The 23,212-nt window shown below is 44.1% G+C and overlaps 1 protein-coding gene across 1 annotated transcript in view; it reads right to left on the bottom strand.

Annotated features, from left to right (window-relative positions):
* Positions 1 to 23,212, bottom strand: part of LOC137904693 (ephrin type-B receptor 1-B) — a 91,600-nt gene continuing 68,388 nt past the window's right edge. The window contains exons 10-18 of the mRNA XM_068748897.1: positions 22,535 to 22,643; positions 21,319 to 21,383; positions 17,046 to 17,234; positions 15,737 to 15,984; positions 13,825 to 14,040; positions 4,053 to 4,202; positions 2,144 to 2,337; positions 1,380 to 1,535; positions 1 to 109 (exon numbers count right to left, since the gene is read on the bottom strand). Of these exons, the coding sequence (XP_068604998.1) occupies positions 1 to 109; positions 1,380 to 1,535; positions 2,144 to 2,337; positions 4,053 to 4,202; positions 13,825 to 14,040; positions 15,737 to 15,984; positions 17,046 to 17,234; positions 21,319 to 21,383; positions 22,535 to 22,643 (1,436 nt within the window). The remainder of the gene's footprint in view (positions 110 to 1,379; positions 1,536 to 2,143; positions 2,338 to 4,052; positions 4,203 to 13,824; positions 14,041 to 15,736; positions 15,985 to 17,045; positions 17,235 to 21,318; positions 21,384 to 22,534; positions 22,644 to 23,212) is intronic.

Below are 23,212 nucleotides of genomic sequence, written 5' to 3' on the forward strand. Positions count from 1 at the left end.
TCATGCCACAGTCGTGGGTGACTGGCTGATTTGCACCCTCATGGACTGGACGTTACTGAGGATCTTCTTCTGGTGGCCTGCCAGGGTCACGCCTATCCTCAACAAGTCCCTAAATAGAAAGGCAGAGATAAAATAGGGCATGAAAAGCACATCCTGAAAGAATATACAGTCGTTGGTCGTTTATTTGTGGGTGTTACTTAAAAGGATGAAGCAGCGACACCATATTTGTTTTGTTATTCTATGTATGTTCTTACCTTTATGAACCCTTCCTGCACTGTTATCAACCCCCCCCCCCCCCCCCCCCTCTAGTGTTTTGCCCTTTCCCACACGCCTACAGACACTTTTGTATTCTAATACAGTAAAAGTAGTGTATATATATGAAAACTTTAATGAAACTTTCACAACATGCACAAAGTAGATGCAACACAAATGACTCAAGAGCTGATGCTAACTGGATGAGCGACAAGGGGAGATGCTGGAAGGCATGTAGGGGTGCTTTGTGTTTTCCAAACACAGATCTCATTCAATCTGGTACCGGTACTGTATTTTATGTTGCAATACTGTTGCAATACGTGTTTTAATTTTCTTTTTACTCAGAAGATGCTTATTTGATCTGGAAAAGGGGAAATTAAACGTGTACATAACGCACAATCCCGCGACATATAGATATGTTTGGCAAGGAAATCTGCGATGCAGTGAACCGCGATATAGCGAGGGACGACTGTATAAAAGCATTTTCATTGTGTTGATGATGAAACGGCACATTTGAAAATGACGGCAAAATAAATTCTGTGTTTCTATCATTTGCTGCTACATTCAGTCACATCACACACGATTGCACAGTTTCAGCATGATAAAGTAGTGGCGATGAACAGGAAAGACATTTAGAAGAAAAGAAAAATCTGTCACTTGAGAAACATCTTCATGTTGCATATCGCTTTTCACAGCGTAGCGATTGCATGAATGCCACCTGGTCCTCTCAGAAGTATTATGTGTGTGTGTATTGGCACTAATAGCCCTACAGGAAATGCTATCATGACCCATAAACATCATAAAGAGCAGCAAAGGAATACTAACACTCAACAACAGGCATTTAAAAAAGACAGAACACTGCGGATTCGGTCTGCAAAAAACGTTTGTAAAAAATCCTAGTCAAAGATCTCAACGCCATGACGAGGCGATTTTCTCTAATAGCAACGAGTTATATTTGTTGTATTAGCCACACAGGCTTTACTTTGATGAAGTCATTGAAATACTTTCGTCGGGCACTCATGCTTTTAGCATGTGCATGCACTTGATCTGTGCCATTTTATACACGTGCGGCCATCGAGAGCCATAAGGGCTTGCATCTCCATTGTCACACGAGTGGGTGAACTCACTCTGAGGTCATTTGAGCCACCAGCTGCAGGGAGGTGAAGCCTGAGTTTAGGAAGTTTTCTCTGTATTGGCTCATCTTGATGGCAGCAAGCCAGTCCTCTACTGAGCTGAAGGCATTGAAGTCTGGTATGGATCTGTCCAACAGTGGCTGAGAAGGCCTGCAAAACAGCAAGAGCAGCGAGGATGTGAAGATGGAGAAAGGAATGATGGCATTCCCTGGGTGATGATGCCCTCCCAGTGTTTCTGGTTCCGATGTTAGAAAATAGGAATTATGAACTTTGCTAATTACAGGAGGGTCTTCGGAGAAAAAACACGTCTGACGGCACATAATTAAACCCGTACATGGCAGAAGGGTCACCTTTTAAAACCAAAAGCACACAGCCAAAAATAAAGACTGGTTTCTGACCACAGTGATATAAGATCTAAAATTTCTGGCAAAACCTGGAGTGTTTATTTCACACAAAAGAAACTACATTTGGGAGAGGATGACTCGGAACTGTCTCGGAAAGCTTGTATGTCGAGGTATTACTGTATATGAATTGCTATAAATAAATTATGCATTTATAAAGTCATCATGGGGTCAGGATTTGTTGGAGAATCATAAGGAGCAGAGGTGGGGGAAAAAGAATCCTGAGGAGGAAAAATTCAGAAGCTGCAGAAATCAATATATTTATTTCACGAGAGAATGATGCGTCACAAACTGATCAAAGCATATCTGTATGTACTCAATGTCCACTCCTGAGTGAATGTGCATGCTTCTACTCACACTGCTGGGATGTTGGCTACGGCTTTGAGGCTGGTGGGGTTACGGATCATCTTGTCGAGGGTGCTGACGATGTCAGAGAAGCGGGGTCGTACGTTACGGTCCTTCTGCCAACAGTCCAGCATCAGCTGGTGCAGAGCGTTAGGGCAGTCCATCGGCGGCGGCAGACGGTAGTCCTGCTCAATGGCATTAATCACCTGAGAGAGAGAGCGAGAGCGGGTGAGGAATTATCCACTTGATAATCCCAACTGATTCATCACATTTACGTCATACATTAATTAAAAGCGATTTCGCTCTGTGAGGGACGCTTATCAACGATGCACTCATCTCCTCACGAAATACTAATACTGAACTTTGTACTCCTCACACGTCCATCCCTGGCTCAAGTACATGCCCGCCTTCGCCCCCACACAGAGTCCTCCCCGGTCACTCGAGAGGAAAACAACAACAGTGGGGAAATGGATGAAAAGGCAAGCAGCGACTTTGCTGCTGCAGAAAGAAGTCACTGAAGAATGAGTACCGGTCTTTCTATTAACACAGCGAAGCAAGCCCTTCTTGAAGGCAGCACAGGCTATGAAGGCTTGGAGAGTAGCTACTGTACAACTTAGAATTGAGTCACGTTCACTCAAAACTTGCAGTTCAAGACTCAGCTACGCGTGACCTCTGTTGCTCACACGTTCTGCCCAACCTGCAATTTATGAATGCGATAAGTTGACAGAAATATATTGAGACAAAAGATGCTTAATCTGCAGCTATCTAGCCATCAATGCCAAATAAAAAGATCGCCACCACTGATTGCTACAATGCACATCGATGGACCCAACTCGCAGCCGTATCTATACAGCCGTGCTATCTGCAGATGTAATCTTTTTTTCTTTTTTTTTTTTTAAACAATGCATAGTTGTGAGATAAAGGTCCAGCGTGAAATCAAGTGTAAAAGATGCTATCATTAAAAATTACAGAGTGCTCCGTATGCTGCCAACTCCACTCCGGGCTTGAGTGCAATTCAGCAAAATCTTGACAAATGGTGCATATGGAGAAGTGTGTGTGTGTGTGTGTGTGTTTGCGTGAACCGAGCAGACGGACATGCTGATCCGTGCCAGTCCTTTTCTCTGCAATAGTCCCACCAGGCAGTGTTTGCCGTTGGCCCACTGAGGAAACATCTGCTTGGTTGGACGATCCTTGTGGAGCGACGGGCCTGATCGTTGTCTCCCTACAGGAGCTTAGCGAGAGAGAGACTTCATAGGGAGGGACTATATCAAATGGTTGTGTGCTCTGGCGCCTGTGTGTTAGGGTTGTGTGTGTGTGGGGGCGTCTGTGCACGTGGACCTCATCCAAACGGACATGGGGAACAAAGCAGAGCTCTCAGCAATCATTCATTGCTTTCGAAATCCGGCCAGGAAGGAAAGGGTGAGACGGTTTTCGATAATAAGTCTGCTTTCAAAGTCAGTCAAGGACATCTTCAGTGACGATGCAAGGAGACGGGAACTGATCAAAAATGCATGATTTACAGCTTCCACTCGTATGAGTTAACTTTGATTGGGCATCTATGGAGTGAAAAGACAGTATAACCACATCTGTTCGGGGAAGGCAATCATATTAATGCGGCAGTTTACTCAGATACTGATTTTATTTTTTTCTCCCCTGAACACACAGCGTACATTTTCCTTTTTATGATTGTCCTTAAAGATTCCATGAAATGGGCGCTTGGATTTTCTATGAATCATCCCAGGAGAAGGTGCATCTTTAGAGGAGAGCCTGTCCTTACATTCCTTCCTATGTATTACCTGCAGCACATTTCTATCTCATTGTCTCATACCACCATCCTGTTTAAAAAAAAATCCAAAACAAAGACTACCCAGTCCATGTCTTGTGTGTGTTTTTTTTTTAAAGGGCTTAGAAATAAACTTACATCCTGGTTGGACATGTCCCAGTAAGGCCTCTCTCCAAATGACATCACTTCCCACATGACAATGCCGTAGCTCCACACGTCGCTGGCGGATGTGAACTTCCTGTACGCGATGGCCTCTGGCGCCGTCCATCTCACTGGGATCTTCCCGCCCTGAGCGAGGGACAAAGAAACACAGTTGAGAGAAAGTGAAACAACAGAAACGCCTACATCCTACTCAATCCCTTTAAAGTCCCGTTTACGCTCCCGCAACATACATAGATATGCCCGTCCATAAGCGGTCTAGCAGTCAATGCCTGCAGACGTCAATAGAATCAACAACAATAACGTGGCGGATGGAGGAGGCTTTGAAAATGTACCTCATAAATATAGAGCAGTTAAAGCGGAGGTATAAATATGAATTGGGGGCTGTAAGTACATGAAAACTTAAGGATGGAGAGCTTGACTTAGTGTCACGAAAAGAAAAAAAAGGTGAAATTATCAGGCTGCACTTCCCCTTCCATCTCATCTCGCTCTGAAGATGCGGTCCAAAAAACAAAAGTGCTCCAGCCTCATCCAAATGGGCCTTTCCGCTTTGATTTTGTTATTTTATCAATCTTCCAGGAGTTGAAGCGCGCACACACACACGACCTGTGCTTCTGCTCCCAAAAGTGTTTACATTTCACACATCGAACCAACATCGTATTTAATGTCTCTGCTCCCACGGCCCCTGTTTGGCTTAAGGACGATACGCTGGGGCGGCTGCTTGTACGTCGAGCATGTCTACCTGTAATTGGGAAACCTGCACCTCAGGCATGCTTTGCACCCTGCCGACTGAAATTGACAGCTGCTTGTTTAAAATTTCACCTACGCGCGTACAGACGCAGCTGAGAGCGTACGGATGAGCACATCCACACGCGTAAGTGGAACAAACAATTCATGAATCCATATTTGTGCCCCCCCCCCCCCCCCCCCCCCTCCATAGCACCTCCCCTTATATTTGAATTGAGCTTGCCACCGGTTTCGTGATGCCAATTAGCTGAACCAAACCATTTGCAGGTACGATGCTGTTGGAAACACAACCAGACCCAGAGGACAACCTAAACGGACCGCCGTGTCCCCTGCTAGCTCTCTGAGAGCCAGAGGGAGGAGGAGGAGGGAATGAAGGGGAGCGACAGACAGGCAGAGAAAGGAATGACAAGTGGAACCCAAAATGAGTGAATTTATTCTCTGGGCTGGTTTCATGCCGGCGGCTTTTGTTTGAGAAGCTGGACAGAAATATTATTGCATGTTGACTCGTGTGTTTTGCTGTAATTGTGAACCCATACCCTTTGTGTAGGTGCTTGCAGGTCAGTTCGGTCTGGCACTGCAGAAGTGGAGAACCCAAGCTCTGTAACGAGCACCTCTTTAGAGTTTGACCTTTTTTTAAATGCTTGCTGACCCCGATGAGAGCTTTAACATATGACCCTGCACGGAGACGGCTGCTGTAGCGCACTGAAAGATGCTTGCTCTGCAAAAAGCAGCATGTGAAAAAGAGATAAGCCTTTGAAGGAATCGGTCGATGGCGCAGTGCGCGGTTGAGCGAGGAGTATGTGGAGAGACCGATAAAATGAGAGAAGAAAGAAATACAGAAAGGAAAAGATCAATAGACAAATAAAGTCTGTACACCCCCCCCTCCCTGTGTGTCTTCAATGCTTCTATCCTACCGGCTCATGTATGAATCGCTTAATCCACACTGAAAACCAAGGACACATTCTGTTCCCTGTCTGACGGCGAATTATAATCGGCCAAAGATCCTAGCTCTGTAGCCCCAAAAGATACACACACATATAGGCCAGCACTCTTTTCTTCGTTCCTCTTTCTGTCCGAAGTAATGCTTTGAGTCAATTATTTTGTTTGGACACACATACATAAGCTGACAAGTGAAAAAAATAACGGCAAAATATCATAAAAAAAAAAAACCTGCTGCTGCAAGCAAAACAGTCTATTACAGCCTCTCTTTATCATTCCTCACGTACTCCATCCCTCGCCTTATACATCTGGCCTCCTGCCTCGGGACCCTGTCGGGACTAGAGCGGAGGATCATGGCAAAGGGAAAAGACTCAGGCCTCACCAGAAGCCCCCCCCCCATGTGCCTCCGATGAGACAGACTTTAGTAATAACATTTGCAGGGCGGGTGAGTCAGAGGCAGCTATGCAAACCCTTAGTAATTACTGCTGTGGGCCAGCGATGGCGTTGCCAAAATCCTCCTTTAATAACACGAAGGGCTGAACAGAACATGCCTACAGTCAAGAAAGCAAAAACATAATAAAAAAAAACCACTGGATGTTTTTCAGTAAAAACAGTATTGACACCACAGGGAATGGGTTGGGGGGTGAGAGCGGACCGTTGGTAGTAGAAGGAATGATGGGAATTAAAACGGATCCTATGTCAACATTAAAGTCTGAGTGCGCTTGTGAAGCCTCAGAGCATGGGTGGGGTGGGGTGGGGTGGGGTGGGGTGGGGGTGGAGGCTTTTAGGATAAGGGATGCTGTGCTGGATACGGAAAAAGCCGTTACTATCTTCCTTGAAATGAAACCAGGCCCCAGACACAGATTTTGCACACTTTCACTATTATTGCCGACAGTGAGTCGCAATTTGTGTAGACGGGTCGTGCTGCAGCAGAACAACTGCGAGGTCTCGAGAGGAGTCATAATATCAAGTGATACATTTCAAAATTCTCTGATAATAATAAGGTGACATAAGATTATCCAGAGATACTGGGATGCTCTTTTTTTTTTTTTTTTTTGATGAACGCTGGCATGGTGAAGAAAATCTGAAAAAACTGTTCCACAAAGATACCAGTCAACATAAAATGTTATGTCTGGATAAGAATAGGATGAGTTCTCCCATCCTGAACGCATTGAGCCGACACTGGAGCGGTGCCAGCGCCTTGGCGTCACCTGAGTGAGAGTGCAGCATGCGACTGGTTCTTTCCCGCTGTGACAGGTTGTGACCAGCTGTGACAGCTCGGGATGCGTCTGCAGGGCAATGTGTAAAGGAGATGTGGCGGGACTGTCGGGGGTTAAGAGGCATCGCCGGTGAAACAAGTCTGCTCCTGTGACAGCCAGGACTGGAAGATGAGCGATCAACATTGTGGTCGTGTGACGTGTGTCCCCCATCAGTGCCTGTTCCCGGTCTCTTGACCCCGTTGTACATGCGTACATGTGCACAACAATCCGCACAGCGATGAAGAGAAAACACCTGTCATGTCATTGAGATGTGTGCTGTCCAATGGGCCGGAGGCTGTCGATGACATGCCGCTGCGGAATGAAGTCATACCTGGAGCAAATCCACCTGTCAGAGGGCAACAGCAGTCATCACTAACGTGTCGCAATGTCCCCGAATTAAAAAAGGTCCAGTGTCTAGTCTTTGTTTCGCCTCATTCTTCACTTCTCCGAGATTTCAAATAAACTTTATCCTCCATTGCCCCCCCCCCCCTCTCTTTCATTTACTCCTTCAACTGCAGTAATCCATTTCCAAACAATGTACACTCAAATGGACTCGAGCACATTTACTCCGCCTGGGAAGCGTCCTCCATCAACATCCTTTTAATGAAATCTGGGGAGCAACGATTTGCCCTGGATGTCTGCCCAAATAGATTGAGAATGAGAGTGAGATGGATGGATTGAGATGGAGTGAGAAATAGAGATGGGGGTGGGGGTGGGGGAGGGGGGGAGATGACAGACATGTTGGTTGCTTGGACATGGGAATGTCTTGTGGAGAGAGGGAGACGGGCCTTTAGAAACTTTACGAAGCATTTGCCAAACTGTTATTTAATGTTCCAAAGATCCCAAAACATCAGGCTGGGAACTTTTCAAGCACTTTTGTTTCTAGATTTCATTGAGGAATAAATTTGAAAAATGCCTCTTTATGAGATAGGAAGAAAACAGAGGGTTAAAAAACACATAATTGATCCTAGTCCCAATTGTGAAGAAAACTGAATTCAAATACAGGCCTCTTGTCTGTTAAAAAAAAAAAATCTTTTTACGTGTTTTTACGACACAAGGGAAAGCGGGCGAGCGAATCGAGTGTATGACCGTTTCTGTGGTCTCACCCACGATGTCTACCGAGAGGAAATGTTCTGTTTCTACTTCTCATTTACAGAATCATGATGTAGCATAATATACTTGGGGTAATTTAACATTGGCCGATTTATAACCAAGTCGGCTTACGACAAAACCCTTGGAACCAGTTTCATATGTAGCAACTTTTGTCGCTTATCCAAGGTTGGGTCATACTGGCAACAGACGAAGAGGATTCCAAACTTTCCTCTTGCAGACAATACTTCCCAGTTCCACCTGGGGGGAATCCCAAGGCATTCCCAGGCCAGATGAGGTCGGGAATCTCTCCAGGGCCTTCTTGACATCAGATCTCCTCCCACTTAGATTTGTCCAGGAAACCTCCAAAGGGAGGCGCCCTGGAGGCATCCTGGTCCGAATGCAATATAGAGAACTTACAAATGAGAAATATGATTGACTGGTGGACAACTTCAACTACATCCCAATCATTTAATAATTTATGAGGTAAAGCATTGTAGATTTGAAGCTACATAAATGGCAAAAAATGTCATTAAAAATCTACTTATTTTTTCTTTGCTTTTGATTGAAAGCTGATTTCTGTTGGCAAATCGATTTCACATTTCACTTCCTGGATTCCTCCTGAAATGTGCAGTAGTGGAATGCAGGCAGTAACAATGGAGGATGGGATTAACAAGCAATCATGTGGTCGTTTCAGAACGGTAAATTTCCCAACCTGGAATATTACTGCTTCTCTTGGGTATCATTTTTGATCATTAATTAAAGGTCAATTTTAGATAATTAGTCTTAAGAGAATGAAGACTTTCTGCTTCTCTTGCACAGTGAAAATGATTTCTGTAGTTAATTAGATAATGGTGAATCATGAAGTCAACATTAAACCTAGAATTGTCCCCTTTAATGGGAAACGTGGCAGTCATGTCAGCATTTTTATTCCAAAAAGCAGGAGTTCTCATCGGAAGTTACGGCTTCGGTTAATCAACAAATTAAATGTCCCATTTGTTAGCTTGCCCTCTGCTGTAAGATGCTTTATGGAGGCACAGAGAAGGCAGCTCTTCCCTGATTTAGCTGTGCACAGACCACTTCATAATGAATCCTGCTCAGATGCAAATGCATTCCAACAGCCACAGATGGTGAATGAATGAATGTCCACCTTACAGTGACTCTGACAAATACGACAGAAGGTATAAATCAAGGCCGAGTGCTTTGGATGGTTGTTTTCCTCTTTGATTTTTTTTTAAAATCTATATCTCCTCCATATTCATATTAGTTTCTGTTCCTGAATGCTTTCTGCTGCTATCTTTACCACTAAATAACAAACGAGTCTTCAGATGTGAAGGAAATCAGCCTACGAATACTTGAGTTAAATTCTATTACAAAACCAAGTGATAAAAACAAACCGAAGTGGTCAGGATGCTGAAAATTTGTCTTATTAATTTCATTTTAAATGAGCAAATACGTGGCTTACATTTACATTTGCAATACAGTAATATGTTATATCTGTCAGTTCATGGAGGCTGACCTAGATTAGTAAGCATAGCCATTCATTATGTATCATGGAATGCACCAGAGAAGCAGCAGCAGCAGCTCTGGGACTAAAACACTTCTTAAAACGAATTAACTTCAAGCTGAAAACTTCAAACAGCGATAAACATATTTAAATGCCTGTCGGGCCTCCTTGTTTCTCACATTGTGACTGCAAAGCTCCAAGAGCACACAAACATCACAAGACAAACAAACTCCAAATGCTGCTCCAACCATCCAAAAAGCAAGTGTTTTTCCATCTTATGGGTGGCCCTGCCTGGAATGGAGCGTGCAAAACAAGAAACCTTGTATGTGTCTGCAGGGGCCAATGCCCCAGAGCCAATTTCCAAACGCATGCATTTAAAGATATAAATCCTCCATTGTTTTCCTAGAGTACTGATAATAGATGAAGTCGCAGCTGCAAACTATTATCCAGTGAGGGTTGAGCAATTCAGGAATCTGAATTTGGCCAAAAGACAAGATCTTGATCTGACTGCTGTTTCATCAAAGAGGGACAACATTTTATGAATATGATATATTGGGATATTGTGACTGATATCGCCATTGGCTCAGTCATGCTCCTTGGACTGTCACCCAACTCACGAGGGTGGAATGACTACGGGTAACTCGGTCAAACAAATTCCCCAAGACGAGCCCCTCTGTTATCTTCTGCTCTTGTCCTTATGGGAAAGATCACTTTAACTTTACTCAGAGAGTCTTATAACTTTAGGGCAGAACATAAATATTTCAAAAAGGTGCATATATGCGTGAAGCCGGAGAGAGAGAGGATGCAAATAGAAACGGCAGTGCGGTCCACATGGCGTGGGCGCTGGAGCGGAGCTGAGAATGTCGCTTAGGTCACTGGGATTTGACAGATGAGCTTTGTCATTGGCTCTGTGTGACCTTGCCTTTCCACCCCACTCATCTTCAATGACACACACACACAAGGGCCGTATGTGATTATACCAAATAGAAACCTCTAACAACATACAGTAGATGCCAAAACAGTCACAATATGAAGTACACAATGGGATGACATGCAATCGAAAACTCAGGCCCTTTGAACAGAAAGGGGAACATCACACGTTCCAGCTACTTTAAACTCTACATGTACCAGAATTTGGAACCATATCAACGCAACAGCTCTCTATCGACGGCTTTCTCTCTTGGCTCAGCCGTAAGTGATGTATTATGAGCCGGTGACCGTGGGAGATCTGTGTCTGTGCGCAAAACAAACAATAAAAAAATATGACACATCACCACCTCAAAGTGTTTGATGTATCATTTATCACACCTGCTCTGAGTGTGCTTCCTCTGATGTGGCACCGCAACGCTACTGGGAAAAGCCTTGGAAATAGAAAAAAAAAATGTGGACAGCTGGAGAAAAAGGAAATATGCACGGAGAGATGGATGAACCCACTGACTGGGGGATTTGGTGGGCAAAGAGAGTGATGTGAACGGGTTCAAAAATCAATCTTTATTGTCTGGTGAGCAGGGTCGCCGACGTGTCACCTGGAACTGTGATTGTAAGCTCACCTGGGTCTGAAGTACGATCCGCTCACTTGGACTTCACGAGGCCGGCGGAGTCCATGCATTGTCCTGTGAGATCTAATTAATCACAACTCTGGTGAGCAGCCAACAGGGAGGGTGGACAGCCCCCTTCTGTCTGGAAAACTCCACAACATTGCTCCAAAATGAACCGGCGTTCAGGGTTAATACAATTACCAGCATGCCCTCCCCAAAAATACACCCAGCGTCCCACCACGGGCGGTGTAATTGGTGTGTCTGAGAATTGCAGCGAAAAATTAGAAAAGCAGTGTAGAGGGAAAGAGGTGATTCATTTGCTAAAGGAGGTCGATGGTTGATGTAAATCACTGCATGTCAGCGCAATTTAATTTCCCAGATACCCTCGGCCTTGTCTGCCACACTTGCCTTGCGCACTGATTGGTTGGTGCCGGGTCAAAGCTGAAGAAGTCGTGGAGCGAAGGACACCATGCATATCTTAATTACAGCGTAAGACCCTGTGTGGAATGTGTGGACCCCCCTCCCTGTGCGACCCCCGTGCTTGTTTTGCATGTTTCCACGAATGTAGAAGAAAAGGGACAGAGGAGGAAAGTTGACATGAAAGGTGTGGCAACACCAGCTAAGTCATAATAAAGTGCCTAAATATGTAAGTCCAGCACATTTGATTTGATGTTTAGAAGATATATTAATGACCTTTTGAGTTCATGCCATGCCATAAATAAAATGTCTCTCCTCACCTCCACACCCATGCTACCAGGGTAGCAGTCAGTATAAAAGAGAAGTGTGGCCAAAGCTCTCATGTGCTTCTTCTAAACTATCTTTCAGTAACAGACACCTTATCCAAAAAAAATATAAAAAGCCTCATTAACAGCTCATCAGGTTTAAACTTCAAGCCTCACCTGCTCTGTTGCTATCCAGATAAGGCCCCAAGGAGCCTTTGTTTGCATTAAACAACATCAAAATGCAATCTGGAATCCAATCCCCACCTTTTTACACCCTGTTTTATTAGCAGGCTCGGCAGCAGAGACAACAGAGGCTCTGCTCGTCTTTGTTGCTGCATAGAACCTATTAAGCAAGGCTTGGCCACAGGGGTCACCCGAACAAAGCCAGTCATTCCTGGTGAGCAAACGGCTTTCAGCCACACCGACTTAAGGTCATAGCTCCTCTGGCCAGCTGTATCATGCTTTCCTGTCCATGCATCGACTGCAACCTCAGACCAATCAATCGGCTTACACGGAATGCTCTATCTTTAGCATAAAACCAGAAATAGTAACTAGCAGTTTCTCCCTGAGCTCAGCCATAAAGGAGGAATACAACAGAGAGAGAATACACTGTTTGGTATTATGGTTTTGCGTCTTTGCCTATATTTAGATGAAAACAAATTCTTTTGAGATCCCCTCTTTTCATACCTGCGTAGCTCACGGGCCTATTTTGACTATACGTGCTTTTGATCTCAGGTTTTGCATGCGTTGAAACACCTCTGAAACTACTGCTAAAATAGGCCCTATTTAAAGCTTAATGTATTCATAATATATACAGTGCTGCCACAATGCTGTATATTCACAGTGTATACAGTGAATTGCTTGAAGAAAGAGCCTGTGAGGAAGAGCAAGTCTCTAAATACCTGGTGGAATAGGCTTCGGATGGTTACTGGAAGCAGGCGACCGAAAATAAAGAGTACAGGCAAAATACAGGACACGGCTCAGTGACTCACAAAATAAAGTTGCATGGCAAACATGTGTGGCAGATGCCGCTGGTAAAACAGATCATCACCTTTATTCTAATAGTTGAGCTTTGTGGAAGAACCGTTATGTACAAATGTACATAAATGCATCCCTTGATTTGGGAGATAAAAAAAAAGTCATGCTACATAATATGGAAATATGCTTTTCATCCTATCTTGACCCATTTTGCTTGCAGAGGACTTCACTGTGTACAAATTGCCAGCAGCCATGCCGGTGACATTGGCAGTAAACAATCTAATGTTTAACCGAAGTCTCAAAGCAGATTCAATAATTTGATTCTTGGCGCAGGCACACGGGTTCCGCCCACACAGATATGCAGACACAAAGAAACACACTTCCATGCATGTGCATTTGTGCTGACGTCACCGACGAGCACAATCCCAGGCTTGCCGCGAGTCCTAATGGCCTGTGCGTGTGTTTGTGAGGGTTTAAGAGTGTGTTTGAAATTAGGAAGAGGAGAGGCAGTAGATGAACTAACGATGGCTGCTAATAATTACAGATCTGTAGTGCGGAGGAGTTAATGAGGAGCCAAAGCCTCCCATGATGCCCCAGTAATAATGAATGAGGAGTGAGAGAGGGGGGGGGGGGTGGAAGCTGTCAGTTTTAGAGGCCGCAATGCCCTTTTGGTTTCCCTGCACTATGGGCACGTCAATGAGAGCGGAGCCTTCCCAGAGGAGGCTTGTCTGAGAACTAATGAAGATGTGACAGACCCTCGGTCCATGACTTGCAGAGTCGAGGAAGGAAATAGGCGAGGCTTCAGCAGCTCGAATGAAATGCAAGACAAAGAAAAGGTGAAAGGTTTCCAAGACAGCGTCTCATTGGCTGACGGAAGCAACGCCGATCTGACTAACTGCTAGGATGTTCCTGCAGCTGTGCATGTGAAAAGAAAGTTTTCATTTACGATAGAGAAACGGCGCAAGCACTCACCAGGGAGCTGGTGTAGCTCGGATCAGAGGAGTCGTCCTGCAGGTAGCGCGACAGGCCAAAGTCCGACACCTTGCAGACCAGGTTGCTGTTGACCAGAATGTTGCGCGCAGCCAGGTCACGATGGACGTAGTTCATTTCAGAGAGGTATTTCATCCCTGCAGAGATCCCACGCATCATCCCCACCAGCTGGATAACCGTGAACTGACCGTCGTTTTGCTGGAGGACAGAGGAGGAATATTAATCCCCTGCTTCTGATGTACGATAAAAAACAGAGCTCTGACTGTAGGAATGACAAACCTGAGCAGGCTAAATGCCAGGCTGTTACTAGCAGTGAGCGAGCAGGAACAGAATAACATTCCTGACTTGAAATCCTTACGAACTTCCATGGGGAAGGATCGCGCTCCCGGCGCTCCACAGCAAGTGATTAACACCGCCTCCAACCTCAACGTTAAAAACATCTTCCGAGCAACAGCAGTATCAGTCAGAGAGGCTGTCGGCCCGACAGATGCTGGGAGACAACCGCGGCCGTTCTGCAGAAGTGTTTGCTGCTGTACCCCCCCCCCCCCCCCCCCCCCCCCCCACACACACACACACAGTGGATGCATTAATGCTGCCTCTTTCCGTCACTGTGCATGGTAGGGAGGAGCTGGTGGCACCGTACGGCGCAGGAAGCCTACTGCAAATGATCTTGTAACCAAAACTGACTTGACATCAAACTGTAAAACACACTGGACGTGCATGAAGACTGAAAATCTCCTGAGTCTCATTAGACTTCAAGTCAACAGTGAACGCAGCAGCTGTGAGCTCTGTGCTAAAGCGCCGGGTCCATCCTGAAGGTTGCAGACTGTTGTTGCCCCCCTCCCTTCCCCGAATGTCTCAACCCCCAGCCCACATATTTCTGTTCCTCTGAGCTCATGTGCTCATGCAAAAGGTGTCAGACTAAAAGTGGACCATCACATGGAAAGGGAATATGGAGCTGGCCGTATTTCTGGCTCTGTGTCATCCATCCCATCTTTAAAAAAAAAAACTGTTTTTATCAACTATCTCAACATCACATAGTTTTGTTTTTAAGGACAGAGTTTGTACACATTGGGGAACAGTATTAATACAAATTAACTGGCTCCAACGATCAGTTTCAATTAATTTTATTTGCATATATATCGCAGGAAATAAGAACGAATGAATGTGGTGTTTTTTCAAGATTCACTTATTTCAGGTTGGAGTTTTTATCCATAAAAAATGTGTTGTCCTTCTGCTTACTATCCAGCAGAAAACAAAAACAAAAGACGTTTGCATTAGATAAGCAAAATGGATTCCTGAGGCCTGCAGGTAAATCCATGCATGGTGCCCTGTGTGAACGCTCCGAAGAGTAGCTTTGAACCCCTGAAACACGGTAACAAATAAGAGGGTAAGGGAGATCGATGGAAACACAAGTCGGATGTGGCGGTTAGCAAAGCCAGCTTCAAAGAACTCCTTTAAACCCATCCTAGATGAAAGTGGAACAGAACACCAATCCATGAGATTGAAGGATAGGGGAAAAAAGCAAGTTGAATATTGATTAAACTGCATGTCTGCTCAATCCTAACTAGAAAGAAATAGCGAAGAGTCCATTATTAGCTCCAGGCTATTAATAGATGCATTAAAGCCTGATATGGCCAGTTAATGGACATTTTCAAATTAAGAATGATTGGAATCGTGTTCGTTGTCATGGAACATATTCTCTCTTGGCACAAGAAAGGTTTCGTCATTCTAATTTGCTTTAGGAAAGATTCTTAGCCTCACATCTTAGACGGGGATTGTAAATGATTCATTTCCAATTAGTCCCTCAGATCCAAGTTTACGTTTCTACCCCTGCATTGGTTTCGATCACTCCATCCAAACCGTGTGGCGGATGTTAACCAGAATGACTCACCCTTAGGAATGAATCAAGGGCGCCGTTTTCCATGAACTCCGTAACAATCATGACGGGACGGCTCTTTGTGACGACACCCTCCAGACGGATAATGTTTGGGTGGTCGAACTGGCCCATGATCGATGCCTCGGACAGGAAGTCCCGCCTCTGCTTGTCCACGTAGCCTGCCTTCAGTGTTTTGATGGCTACATAAATCTCTCTCTTACCAGGGAGCTTCAACCGGCCCTTGTACACCTCCCCAAATTCACCTGGAGGCGTAAACACACAGAGAGATACTCAATGGTTAGAACCAAACATTTATTTATTTGGACTTTTGAGTGATCAAATATCAATCAAACAAAAGATTGGAGGAGTTTATCAAATTATAGTCTCTTCATTGGTTTATTGGCATCTTGTGTCTCTAGGCAGAAATATTTCTAACATTTTTATTAAATCGTTGAAATATATCAAGCATGCTGGGTGTTGTCCAATACTCCTCCTCCAGTGTTGCACCTTCATGGTATTCGGAACAGTGTGACTCTGACTCACAGTAGTTGTCTATCCTAATAGCCTGTCGAGTGTCTTCATATTCCCAATCAAAGGATAGGAGCCAAGTACTATCCGGCAAATATCTGGAAGCCGTTTGATTAATTTTAACCCTCTTGGTGTCCTGCAGAGACCCCACATAGTGAAATCAACAACAATGAAAATCTTTCATTAGTTCATCCCCTTGAATCCTTGCCCCATCCTATCATCGTCACTTCCTCACACCTTGCTTGCCGAGTGGGCATTTCAGGCACAGTTTCATTACCAGGGGTATCTTAGCATACATGTTGGTTCATACAGAGGCTATCTGCATGTCCTCCCTGAGGTAAAAAAAAAACAAAGGTGTGTCCCGCTCCAAGGAAAATAAATGTCGAGGATACGTGCAGACCAAGCCAAATCTATTTTTGCTTTCTCAACATACAAATCATTCTGAAACAAAATGTCTCTTCCTATATTCCAATGAAAAGGTTGATGCAAGGTAGAGCATATTAGAGAGTAACACCAATACGAGCCCAAAAACAGGGAAGCACAGGGAAAAAGCCACAATCATCGAGTTATTTCTAACGCCATTAGGTCTCAGCGTAGCTGGCCTACATGCTGGTGGTTGACCTGGGCCTTCGTCATGTTCCCATTTAATGCTGCTGCCAAAATGGTGTGGCTTTACGACCTTGAACTAATTCTGGGTAAACCTTTGGCAGACAAAAATGGAGGAATCCACATTCACCTTTCATTCTAAGTGCAAACCTGCACACATATTGCTCCAGCTACGGTCCACAGTCCATACCTGCACCGATGACCTCCTCGATCTTGACCGTGGAGACATCAATCTCCTTGGCGAACTCTCGCACAGCTTCATTGGGATCTTCGTAGGTGAATGGATCGATGTAGATCTTCATCCCCGGGGAGCCTGAGAAGTGGGTCGGGCAGCCCAGTGGGGAGGGGCAGTTAGACATGTCGGCTCGCAAAGAGAGCTCTAAAACAACCAGAGTGCTAAATGAGCATTTCCAGATGAAGACAAAGTCCTTTTCTTTGCTTAGCCTAATGCTAACAATTGATGAATGCAACTGCCCTTCAAGTAACCTAAATCACACAGTGACACGGCATTACTTACAATCACTACAAGCTCTTAACTGTGGTTCATGATAATATAACTCAATTTGTTCTCCAGCCCTCCTCAGACTTGGGCAAGAGCACTACAGTGTGAAAATGCACATATTGCACACAATGAAGTGTATATTTAGATGACTACAGGCGAGCAGGCAACAAAATGATGGATCTATGACTCATTACTTGTTCTTGGCAAATGTAGACTGATATAAATAACCCTAGCAGTCTCTGTTCTTTGATAGTGGTCGAACCAATTTCCCCACAGCCTTAGCTCATAAAGAGATAAAACCGCCGCGCTACCAAAGAGCTCTTTCTGCTCTTCTGCAGTAGGCTAGCTCAGTTCGCACGCAGCTGACGCTGATTGCAAATGGAGTACAGATTTTACGCCTTTGACAGGATTGCCGAAAAAACACTTGTAAACAAATTCGATAAATGCTGCCACGTGACGGACACTGTGGCGAGCAGGAAGACATTCAATCACAATTTCCACAGTAAGGGCCTGTCCGCTCCCTCGGAGCTGTTTCGTCAAACCCCTGGCAGCCGCGATTGGAATAAACTCATCTCCATCAAGTCAATTTGTCCCTTTCTCATTTGCATAAGTCACACATAGAGAGGGAGGGGGGAGTCTCAAGAGTCAGGCGGAGGATAAGGTCTGGTCTTTGAGGCATTAAGGTGGCTCGCCTCGCTCTTGACTCGAAGCTGACTCTAGTTATCACACTAATTGCCTTGACCCTGTCTGTGGCAATGTAATTGCTAATTAAAGATTCCATACAGATTGCATTCAAGTTAATCCATCAGGGAGGGGGGGGGGGGGGTACAGTTTTCATTCCATGAAGCTGCTCTATTTACAAGTGTTGCCAAGCTGCTTGCTCAGTAGCACAACTGGCTGGGACTCAAATCCTCAGCTGGAACCTATACTGCAACAAATAGACGAGAGCGCATAGGCTCCGCCTCTAAAGATGGACACATGTCCATCCGTTACAGAACCTGCTTTCATGTGTGAATTTAAAATGTAAATAGTGTATCCCCCCCCCCGCCTCGTCTCTGGACTTTTTATGGCCATCAGATTCTAAATAGATTCTGGCTTTAATATTTCATCAGCGATTCACCCGAGTGAATGAAAGAAAAGCAACTAAAAGTCTTTGCTATTTTTAAAGCATCATTGTAAGGAAGCCTGTCGGTAAAATAATGCATGGCTGCCGTGATGACTCACAGGCTTTCATAAAGTGAAATCATCTTATACACTTAACAATTAGATCAGAAAACAACATAAAACATAATGGGGGTGGGTCAATTTTATTTTCTTTAGTTTAGATTTATAATCCACGTTTAAGAAAATAAAATGAAGACTATTCATTGGGATAGCTTGATGGATTAAACACACACTGTACTTAGCCATGTTATTCTCTTCATTAATTAATGTGCTAATGCTCCAGCCTGCTTGTTTACTACAACCCTAATGTATTCACAAATCTTCCGTATAGCAGGAATGCTGCACAAATCTATTACCGGCTCCACGTACAAACGATTTACTCGTCGTACTGGAAAGAATTCACAATGTCCAAAGACTATCAACCATGTATGTGCATTAAATGTTCATCTTTTCATGTCAAAATAATTATTTCATGTGTCAGCTCTTTATCCAAACAACATAATTATGTTTAATTCCTTTTTTGTAACTTAGCAATTTCAGTATAATTACATTGGATGTGATTATCCACTCACAGTTGCAGGGCACTGTTTGGCTATGAATTCATTTTGGTCCGAGATGTATGCTAATCTGTTCTGTGGCTCTATGCATGTAATTAGTTAGGTTTACTTCCTAAACACAGACAAATTAGCAATTGTTTGATGTCAGAAAACAATTTCTCAAACCTACCCTGCAGCTTATTAGCATGGGAACCGCAGAAGAGATCTAAAGACTCCAACACTTGTATCGATTCTGGTTTGACTGAAGTCACGCGCACCCACAGCTGACACTAAGAAGTGTTACACATGGTTTAAATATTGGTGCTTATATAATCGGGGAATCCAGGGGATGCATTCGGAATCCTTCAAATGTACAGGGCACAGTAACGCCTGTTTGTTCATGAACTGATGTTGACAGGTAGCTTAAATGTGGAAAAGAGTAAATGTCAATAATACCAAGGCTGTGCAGCCCACGATGAATGCATCCCGGTGATACTGACCGTGCGCTGCTGTGGGCATTAATCTGACAGATTGATGGTGTTCCAGTCTGTTCGATACAAGTCTGGCCTTCAGAACGACTCAGCTACACTTTTGTATTTAGAAAATGAGCTGGATCCCCTCTTGATGCCTGTCACAGCGAGCTGTAAATATGGAGACATCACCCGACATGTGGCAACAGCTGGAAAAGTTGGCAGGCCTGCGTGTGGAATACCGGCGACACACTTTTTTTTGGGGGGGGGGGGGGATTCACCCAAAAACAATTGGCTGAGCGGCACTGTTTAATTGTTGCATTGAATGCCGTAATTACGAAACTGTCAGTCAAATCTTGTGGGGACGGGAGAAAACAAAGGATCACTTGATGAGGAATTACTTTGTGAGTGTTGGCAGTTTGAAGGCTGAAGGAATAAACCGATAAGAATACGAGTTCTCATCGGTGTTTGATTTCCACTTCAAATTGCTTATTTGGTGATTCGACCTGCGAGCAGCTCTGATCTTTTGTTTATTTTTACCACTTGTCCTAATTGCATTTGGCTTTTTCGGAGATAGCCTTCGACAAAACGGACTCTTCTCCCCACAAGAGTTTTAATGAGACTCGCCCCCGCCCCCGCCTGTAGCGGTGACAGCGGTGTTGAAATGCTTTGCTGTGTCAGGCTTAACAAAAGTCTATCCCCTTGAGTGAGCCTCTTTTCAGGCTGCTGGGTCAGTAGCACACCGGCTTTTTAAACAACCTATTGTGTCTGTGTGCAGGTATACGTGTGCTACCACCGGTATCATCGCTAAAGGGCGTGGCACCAAACACGACTATAATCCCATATTTCAAACGGCTCTAAGAAACTGCTCTAAGAAACGGCTGCCAGTCAATGTCACGGTATAACGGCAAAAAAAATCAAATTTAAATCCATAAACGTCTATGACTGATGTTGTTTCTCTAATATCTTACCCCCCCCCCTTTTTTATTAATGTGTTATGTAAGACGACATGTTTTGTGCGCCTGTTCTATAACGTACATGATAAGACAACAGGAGTGAACACGAGACAAATGGAGTTGGAGCAAACATAACTGTACGAAATCAGAAAGTAAAGAGCAGATATTATCTCAACATGAGCACAAACATCTACATTTTGCATATTGGACATGCAAAATCCAAAGATTGGACTGCATCTGCCATTATTTGTCTGATGATCCAACTCCTGGAGTCAGGGGATAGGACCATTTGAAAAAAAAGATGCAGGGCCCAAAATCTCACATGTGACTCATGTCGATTAAGATTTGGCCAATTAAACGTTCCTCTTGTGTCAGCTGCAGCTCTCCGTTATTACATAAGTAATATTAATGGTGCATTATGGGCATTTGTCACTTGTATATTTGTCAGTTGTTCAATATATTTGAGAGTTAATGAAGGTTATTTTAGCCATGATTGGCTTATGTCGATGGCTATCTGGTCATGTCGTCATGCCAAGCCAGTCCGAGACAGAGTGGATTAGATCTCCGTGAAATGAGTCTTACATTTCTTCATTTTAGGTCCTAGTCCTTAGGTTATAAACAATTAATGTATGCATATTAAAGGATTGGGTGCGTTTAGCATTGGATTTAGCAATCATCTTGAACCACGGAAAAGTGTCACAGCTCACAACTTAGGAGTCAAAATGTGGAGAGCTTGGAAAAATAACTATTTCTATCTGCTAAGTGTTTTCTTTTTTAAAGATAACACATTTGTATAGCAGCAAAATTAAAATGCTAACCTGTGGGATGGACTCACCTCTTCCTGTGCTGTAATGTTGTAGCTTGTCGCTGTACACCGCCTCCTTGGTGTATGCCCTTTTCCTGCGGGAGCGATGGGTATTTAGAAAAGAAAGAGAGGAAGGGAGAGAGAGAGCATAGATGATGAAAGAAGGTATAAACGAGGCCTGATTAACATTCTCCTTTTTTCCGTGCGGCGTGAAAATGACGGGGCAGAAATTGAATCAGTTGCAGAAGGTTAGAAATGGCAAATGGAGTTTATGAAATGAGCCAATTTTTAATTAGACTCTGATAGGATCGCTCCGCTTTTCATCCGTCTCCTCTGCCTCACCATCAAAAGAGCACGCGGCCAGTTTGATGAACACTTTACTCGCTCAAAGTTGCGCACGGCACTGCGGAAAATTCGACTTTCATACATCTGAAGCCGAGCAAGATGGGAATGTGACAAAACAACTGCAAATTTAAATTGACTTGACTCGAGTAAGTGAACAGGGCAAACGCTGGAGTCGCTCGCTGCGGAATTGAATATTCCATTTTGGGCATGTCAACTTGGCTTTTCCTGGCCATCAAAAGCGACTGTTGGGATTGGACGCTCCGTCCGCATGAGAAGCGCACGTAGGAAATCAATCCTAATGTAGCCTTTGGATGTGGATGTGTGTCGGACACGACAACAAGCCAACAGAGGAGAATCGGCATCAAAGGATCTCAGTCATCTTTAAATAAGATGTAAATATACTTTATATTACAAATGATACTTCAAATAATTGTTTTATATTAACCATATATAACCCTTTATTTCATCTGTTACTTTTATGTGCCGCTACACCTTCATCGTTTGATGATGCATTTTATACATTGAATTAGCTGGCTTCCGTATAATTCTATTTCGTTTTTTTGACTCAGAATTTGTTTAATTTGCCAGTAATTGTGAAGTACCTGGTAGCTCTTTACATACATATAAGGTTATATTTATTATATTAAAAGAAAAATATTCATTCCTTTTTCTTTTAACTGACTAATCTAAGAGCATGCTGGTCTTCTATATTGGACAGCCTGGGTTCATCTTATCTTGTTCACACCTTATATTTCTTAGCGTTGCATAGAGGGACCTGATAATTCTCTCGAAGCAATGTCAAAGGAGAATTTTATTAATTTTTTTCTTAAGGAGAAAAAGATGGGAGCCTGAGGAGAAGTTTGTCGGAGGAAAAAGAACAAAAAAGTAAAAATGGAGTTACCTGCTGCATATGATTGAGATAGCGACAAGAGAAACTATAAAGACCACCCCTGCTGCTGCTGACCCCGCAATCAGAGGGAGCTGTTCCCTCAGCTCGGACTTGAAGTCATCTGCACAAAGAGAAAGACAGATGGACGGAGATTACAGACGTCTCGGGTGGAGTTTAAGTAGTGTGATTCTGTCCATCTGATGGTGTAGGAGAAGAACGGGAAAAGTGGCCTGGGTGTACTGATGTCTAAAGAAAACATACAGACCCCCCCCCCCCCCCCCCCCCCCCCGCTTTCTTTCACTGTTGAGCAGTGCTGACTGAAATCTGGCAGGCTTTGGCGAGACTGACTGACAGGTTGGCTTTGAAAAAAAAAACACAGGAGGCAGAGTGTGAGAGAGAAGGATAAAACCGATGGTGAAAGAAAGATGGGGTCTTTGACGCCTTCTCCGTTGCACCTGTCAGAAACAAGAAAGTGCACCTTGGAATGCTGTTCCTCAGGTGTTGAAAAGGAAGTCCTGCGCTGCCAATCACATCTCAATCTCAGATGTGTTTCATGTACCTGGCCAGGGAAGGCCTGCCGGTTGTTCATAGGACGGCTTAAACGCCTGCTTTAAATGTGCTGCCGGGCAGGAATCCTCAGGTATTTCTGCATATGCTTTGCGTTTCAGCAAATACTTTCAGTTAGAAGAA

The sequence above is a fragment of the Brachionichthys hirsutus genome, chromosome 15 (genome assembly GCF_040956055.1).
Source record: "Brachionichthys hirsutus isolate HB-005 chromosome 15, CSIRO-AGI_Bhir_v1, whole genome shotgun sequence".
NCBI classification, from domain to species: Eukaryota; Metazoa; Chordata; class Actinopteri; order Lophiiformes; family Brachionichthyidae; genus Brachionichthys; species Brachionichthys hirsutus.